The 7,500-nt window shown below is 39.8% G+C and overlaps 1 protein-coding gene across 1 annotated transcript in view; it reads right to left on the bottom strand.

Moving 5' to 3' along the window:
• LOC122249356 (ionotropic receptor 21a-like) overlaps positions 1-7,500 on the bottom strand; it is a 19,070-nt gene that overhangs the window by 6,760 nt on the left and 4,810 nt on the right. Inside the window, exons 4-10 of the mRNA XM_086547144.1 lie at positions 7,309-7,435; positions 6,855-7,147; positions 4,725-4,870; positions 3,619-3,712; positions 2,520-2,672; positions 1,655-1,802; positions 588-745 (exon numbers count right to left, since the gene is read on the bottom strand). Coding sequence (XP_086403270.1) covers positions 588-745; positions 1,655-1,802; positions 2,520-2,672; positions 3,619-3,712; positions 4,725-4,870; positions 6,855-7,147; positions 7,309-7,435 — 1,119 coding nt within the window. The remainder of the gene's footprint in view (positions 1-587; positions 746-1,654; positions 1,803-2,519; positions 2,673-3,618; positions 3,713-4,724; positions 4,871-6,854; positions 7,148-7,308; positions 7,436-7,500) is intronic.

Below are 7,500 nucleotides of genomic sequence, written 5' to 3' on the forward strand. Positions count from 1 at the left end.
CTATCTGTCCATAAATAGAGAAGGCCAGGCCAGTTTTGAATTTATGAACCTGATTCTTTTAAAGTTACTGTTCGAACTGAAAAAAATACGGTTCTGAAGGGAAAAATAAGCTATTAAGATAATGAGACGTAATAGTGACTTTTCAAAATATTGTAGTGTTTTCCTTTTATATTTGGAGGGAGTGTCATATTCTTCATGTCCACATTACTAAATTTATTGATGGATGGAAGAATGGATGGATGGATGGATGGATGGAGGGAGGGAGGGAGGGAGGGAGGGAGGGAGGGAGGGAGGGATGGAGGGATGGAGGGAGGGAGGGAGGGAGGGAGGGATGGAGGGATAGATAGGCAAATAGATAGATAGGCAGTTAGACAGATATATAGATAGATGGACAGGATGAATGAGTAAATGAATACACGAAAAAAAAAAACGAATGAACGATCACATTAACCAACCAATCACCCAATCAATGGACAGACAGACAGACAACCAACCCAACCCAACCCAACCCGACGCAACCCCCGCCCCCCTCCCACCCCTCCCACCCCACCCCCACCCCCTTCCGACAACTCCATCCGGTCCCATACATCCGCATCGTAGGGCGCGGTGAACTCGACCACCTCCAGCCGGCCGTTGACGTTGGAGACAAAGGTGTTCCCGACGCCGATGTCCGCGTCGCCTCGCTCCAGGAACCCGAAGAGGCCCGTCCACGACCCGTTCGACAGCTTGTTTCCCCAGAGTTCTCCTGAGGGACGTGGTGGGGTGGGTGGTGGGAGGGAAGGGTGGGAGGGGTGGGGATGGGAGGGGGTTGGGGATGGGAGGGACGGAGGGAGGGAGGGAGGGGTGAGGGGGTGGGAGGGAGGGGTGAGGGGGTGGGAGGGAGGAAGAGGTGAGGGTGAGGGGGTTGGAGGGAGGGGTGAGGGGGAGGGAGGGAGGAAGAGGTGAGGGTGAGGGGGTTGGAGGGAAGGAGGGGTGGGGGGATGAGAGGGAGGGGTGGGGGGTGGGGATGAGGGGGTATGGTTGAGGGGATGGGAGGGAGGGTGATGGGATTAGAAGGAGGGAGGGAGGGTGGGAAGAGTGAGGGGGTTGGGGATGGTAGGTGGGAGGGAAGGAGGGGTGGGGGGTGAAGGGGTTGGGGTTTTGGAGGAGGGGGTAGGAATTGGGGGGTCGGTCGTGGGAGAGGGAGTAGGTTGGGAGGAGATTGGTGGGGGTTGGGGGTTGAGGGGGAGGGGGGAGGGGAAGGGGGAAATGGGGGAGTCAGGGAGGTTGTGATGACGGATGAGGGTACAGGTGGTGGATGTTGGGGTGGGGTGGGGGTAGGGAGGGAGGAGTGGGGGGGGGGAAGTGGATGCGGGTGAGGGGTGGGGTGGATGAGTGGAGTTGGTGGAGGAGGGGAAAGGGGGTATGTATCTTTGGTCAAGTTATGTACTAGACTAATGACATATGGCATAATATAACACGTAATAAAGATAATGACTACAGGGGAGGAGGAAGGGAAGGGGGGTGGGGAGGGAATAGATAATGAACGCGGGGGAGAGGGGAGGAGTGTGTATATATATATATATATATTTATCATCAAGCTACATACTAGACTGATAACAATCTTAGAGTAATAAAAACGCAACCACAGAAAAAAAGACATCAGAGTCCGTACCTTGAGGTGGCTCAGTGTACGTAGGAGTGAAATTCATAACCTTTGCCAATGTCTCGACGACCGCAATGTCTCTCCCGTAGCGGTATGGGTTTCCCTCTTTCTTGCCTTCCTTGTAGATAACACTCGGTTCCCAGGGAAACGTGACGACCTGATCAGTAGAAGGATTAATGATTAATAAAGTTCATGGTCATAATCATGAACGCTATTGCTATTACTCATTTAATGATAATGATAATGATTATAATGATGAAGATAATGATAATGATAACGATAATGCTGCTGCTGTTAATGATGATAATGATGATGACGATGATGATGATGACGAGGACGAGATATCATGATAAGCTAGTCTTTTCATCAAAAACATTCCTACATTATTTCTGCACTCTTAACTACAGAATTTATCATGATAAAAACTTTGATGATGATGTTAATTAAGAATGATGGTGACAATAACAATGCTAATGATAATAACAATAACAATGCTAATTATAATAACAATAATAATGCTAATGATAATAACAATAATAATGCTAATGATAATAACAATAATAATGCTAATGATAATAACAATAATAATGCTAATGATAATAACAATAATAATGCTAATGATAATAACAATAATCATAATAATTATAATAATACTAGGCCTGAATTGTTGAACAACAGAGAAACACCAAGCCAAAATAGCGCCCCCTCCCCTTAAAAAAAAAAAAAAAAAAAAAAAAAAAAGGCAGGCAAAAAAAGGCAAAAAAAGACAGGCAAAAAAAAAGGCACAAAAAAGACAGGCAAAAAAAGGCAAAACAAAAAAAATAATAATAACAAATAAATAAATAAATAAATAAATAAATAAATAAACACCAACCGTCAGCGAGGTCCCATGCAAGTTGTCCAGCATATCAGAGAACAAAGAGGTCGTTGTGGTGAACTCATTCTCCTGCCAAGTCGTAAGGCGCGTTACCCCCTGTGCCCAGACGACTTGGTTGCTATAGATACCCCAAACCCCCCGCCGAGGGTACTTTTTTTTTTGGGGGGGAGGGAGAGGAGGCGAGAAGAAATGGGGATAAGGAGAGGGGAAAGGGTGGACGATAGTGAGGAAGAGTATAAAAGGGGAGAAGGAGAAAGGGAGGGAGAAAAAAAGAGATAGGGACGGGGGGGAAGGGAAGGAAGGGAGGAAGAGAAGAAATGGATAAAGGGAGAGCGGAGAGAAAAATGAGGGAGAGGGAAAGGGGAAAGGAAAGAAGTTAGGGAGGGAGAGGAGGAAGAGAGAGAGGGAAGAGAGAAGTAATGGGAAGAGGGGGGAAGAAAGGGGGAGAAAAGGAGGGGAGGGAAGGGAAGAAAGGAAAGATGGGAGAAAAGAAAGGGGAAGAGTGAGAGGGGAAAAGGAGGGAAGGGAGAAATACAGGGAGGAAGAAAAGAAAGGGGGAGAGGGAGAGGGGAAAAGGAGAAAAAGGGGAAGGAAGAGGTGGAAGGGAGGAAGAGTAAGAAAAAGATGGAATGAGAGGGAAGGGGATAGGATAAGAGAGAGAAAAGGGAGAGTAGGAGAGAATGGAGGAAGGAAAGAGAGGAAAGGGAGGAAAAGAAGAGAGGAGAGAAGAGAGGGATGGAACGAAGAAAAGCGAAGTAGAGAAAGGGAGGGAAGGAGGGATGGAAACGAGAAGGAGGAAAGGGAGGGAAAGAGAGGTTATTATACCATTACTATAATTGTATTAATATGATGTTACTCATGAAAACTGACAAAAAACACAAACAAATGATATAAGGAAATCGATAAATGGTAATCCAAAAATTATTACTCGATTTTCGAATCACCACCATACTCGTTTTTTTGTTTTTTTTCCTTTCTTTCTTTCTTTCTTTCTTTCTTTAATCAAATCAATCAGCTTGTTCATCTGCCTTCGCCCTTATTAAAACCACGACTTTATTTCTTTAATTTCCATTCCTATCAAGAAGCGTAACTTTACCTTCACGACGCCTATCAAGCTCTCCGTCTTCCTGCCCTTTCGGGTCGATGAGAGGGCTTGTAGCTCCGACTTGGAAGATCCTATTATTAGATATCTGAAGGGGGGGGGGGTGATAGGAGATACGGGAGATTAGGATGATAATAGTGATTTCGTTATCACTATTATCATTGTTATTGTTATTATCATCATCAGTATTATCATTGTTGTTGCCTTTCTTCTTATCGGTCATTATTATTATTATTGCTATTACTATCGTTATTACTGTTATTAGCATTTTCATAGTTTTGTTATCATTCTTATCCTTTTAATATAATTACTAAAATTGATATCATCATTATTATTGCAGTTGTCATTATTATTGAAATCATCATCACTATCATCATTATGAAATTTATGATATTACCATTATCATCATTATTATTTTTGTCCCTATTGTCACCACCATCATTATTATTACTGTTATCATTATTATCATCCTTATGACATACACTCAATATCAGTCCTTCAGCCGTAGAGTATCAGCATGATTGATTTATTTTCTCGAGTTTTCGAGGTATTTTGCAAAACTCAGACAAGCCAGCCATCTTATCATTAAGTAAGTTCGCATATGCTGAAGGCTTATAATGTATATGGCTATGTGTTTTTCCTACGTCTCTTTTTGTAGAGCATATGACTCATCATCACTCGCACATCACATGGCCTATGGTAAGTCTAGACATGAATACTCCTTGTTACTACAACCGCAGCTGATATCTTAAGTGGGCTCAAGGCTACGGGATATTCGCCTGTTAAGAGATACATTTCAAGAGTCTGACAGACAGCTGACATAGATGAAAGACATGAATAAGGAAGGGTACCAATGTACTTCTAAAACGACTAAATAAACGTGAGAGATTCCTGCGTGAAGGGAATTGCAGGAGAAGAGGTTTGACAATGAAAGCACCAGACAAGAATGAAGACCTCATAAGTATGACTCAAAATTCTACACCGCCAAAACCCCTTTTATCACTAACATAAACACCACTACCATCATCACTACCACAGTCATTACGACGCTACCACAGGCACTACGACCTTACCACAGTCCATCTACCACTCGCACCTACCTTCCATCGTAGTCCCACACGTAATCGCCAAGGTCAGCAAAGGTCAAGAGAGGGGTCACGTCGCTGAGGAGGAAGACGTAGCCCCGACAGGAGAAGGAATTCCACAATAGTTTCTTGAAGTCATGTGATTCTTCAATCTTTACCAACTTAAGGATAAAAGAGATAAATTCGTGTTTTCTTTGCAGCATTTTTGCTTTGTATTTTGTGTTTTGCATTGTCATCGGGTTCTGTATGGTCCCTGTTATCATTATTGTTATCGTTATTATTACTGTTATTATTATTTTCCTTACTATCATTATAATTTTTATCATTGTTATCATCATCTTTATCATTATAACCATTATCATTATCATCATCGTTATTATCATTGTTGCTATCATCATTATCTATATTACTACTATCATCATCATTACTATTATTATCATCATCATTATTACTATAATCATTGTCAATACCCTCATCATTATTATCCTTATATGGCATCGATATTAGTTTTGCTTCCAATCATAATATCTTTATCTTTATTTCTATCCTCATATTTTTTTTTCTGGCCTTTCAACACAAGATAAGATACAAAGGTCAAAACTGAGAGATTAGAAAAATAAAGTAAAAATAGTGATAAAGCTGATAAGGAAACAAAGACCCCCCCCCCACACACACACACACACCAAGAAAAAGATCATTATTATAGATAAAATAGTTTAATATAAAATTGTTATTAATTTCTTTGGTATTTTCATTTATTTTTTTTGGTCTTATTTGTTTTGCTTAATGAAAAGCGATGGTCGTGTGCCTTGCTGAAAGGATGAGGATGGTCATGATGATGATGGTGGTGGTGGTGGTGGTGGTGATGATGATGGTTGTGATGGTGATGAAGATTATGGTGTTGGTGATGGGGATGATAATGATGGTGGTGATAATGATGATGATGGTGGTGGTGGTGATGATGATTATGATGATGATTATGGTGATGATGATGATGATGATGATGGTGGTGGTCGTGATGGGAATGAGCATAGTGATGGTGACGTTAATTATGATGTGATGGTGATAATGACAACAATAATGATAAAAATGAGGATAATCATAAAACACCGATGGCAATGACAATGGTTATGATGATGATGATAATGATAATGATAATGAAGATGGTGATGGTAATGATAATGATAATAATAATGATAATGATAATGATAATGATGATGATGATGATGCTGATGGTAATGATAATGATAATGATGATGATGGTGATCAATGATTTAAGAACAATGATAATATTAATGAAATTGATGATAATAATAATGATGATACTAATACTACAACGATAGTATTGACAATAATCGTAATAATATTGATAAAAATAATGATAACAATGAGGACATTGATAACCAGGATGATAATGATAATGAGAATGTTAATAATCATGATGACAATGATAACGATAATAATGATAGTGATAACAATAAAAATCATAAAGATAAGGAGAGCAATAATAATGATGATAATAGTAATAAAAATATCAATAAGGATATGACTACTACTGTTGATTGTAATGATTAAGCAACAACAATGATGGTGATGAAACAAAATCAAAATGGTATTGGTAATAGCAATAATAATGATGATGATAACAAAACAGTAGCGGTAATAATACCGATAATAATTATAATTGTTAATGATAATAACTCCAATGATAATATTAATGATAACGATGAAAGAACTGCAAAAACAATATCAATAATAATGATAACAGAAATAACAAAAATAACAATAATGATGATGATAATAGACATTGAGGATGATGATTCTGTCGGCACTACATCAATGATTATAATGATGGTTGCAACGATAATGATAGCAATAATGATAATAATAACTGTAATAATGATATTATTATGATGATACTAATGAAACTATTACTACCACTACTAATAACGATATAGCTATGTTAATGAGACTAAAGGTAATAAAAGAAGTAACACTTAAATAAAAAATGAAACTAAAAAAAAAAAAGACACAAAAAACAATAATATTGAGAACATAAAACATAAGAAATACAATAAAGATCGAAACAAACCACAAAAAAAAGAAAAATAATTGTTCCACACACAAAGTTTTCAACCTAAAGACCTGTTTCGGGTTGGGTAGCGCCACGATCTGCTTCAGAATCCCCGAAGCTTCGAAGTGACCGTCGAAGGCCAGCGTCAACACACATCCTCTCATTTCCTTCGTCACGACAGCAACCAGTAAGCGAGAAAGAGAGAGATCTTCGTCTCCAATGACCTCCGTGGATGACCCAGCATCTCCAAGAGTCGAGATAAGGAAATGACCCGACCTCTGAGTTCTCAGGTCGAGTTCGGCGATGAGTGGTAGAGATGTTTGGGTTTTGTTCGATGCAGCGAGATGGTAGTGGAGCTTCGAATCTATTTTGGGAAGTTTTTCGTTTGTCGCATGAATTGAAAGTTCTATACTTAGTGGTAGTGTCCTTATTTCATATACATAGTTACTGTATGGCAAGGTCTTAGCCTATGTGAGTAAGTTTGAGAAAAGAAGAAGAAACGGAAAGAAATACGGGATGACATACCTCCGGCTTCAGTGTGACTAAGGAAGCAAATATCATTCTCGGGACACGCCTCGAGAGTTCGTGTAGTTAATAAGGCCACGTAAAACATTATAGTCCTCATGGCCCTGAAGTGATTTCCCATGAAGACCTTTAACGATATGGAGCATGAATTTAATTTCTTCCTCTCTAACAACAAATTGAGGAAACTTTCAT

Source organism: Penaeus japonicus, unplaced genomic scaffold (assembly GCF_977035675.1).
Source record: "Penaeus japonicus unplaced genomic scaffold, GWHDUDI00000001_assembly GWHDUDI00000019, whole genome shotgun sequence".
NCBI classification, from domain to species: domain Eukaryota; kingdom Metazoa; phylum Arthropoda; class Malacostraca; order Decapoda; family Penaeidae; genus Penaeus; species Penaeus japonicus.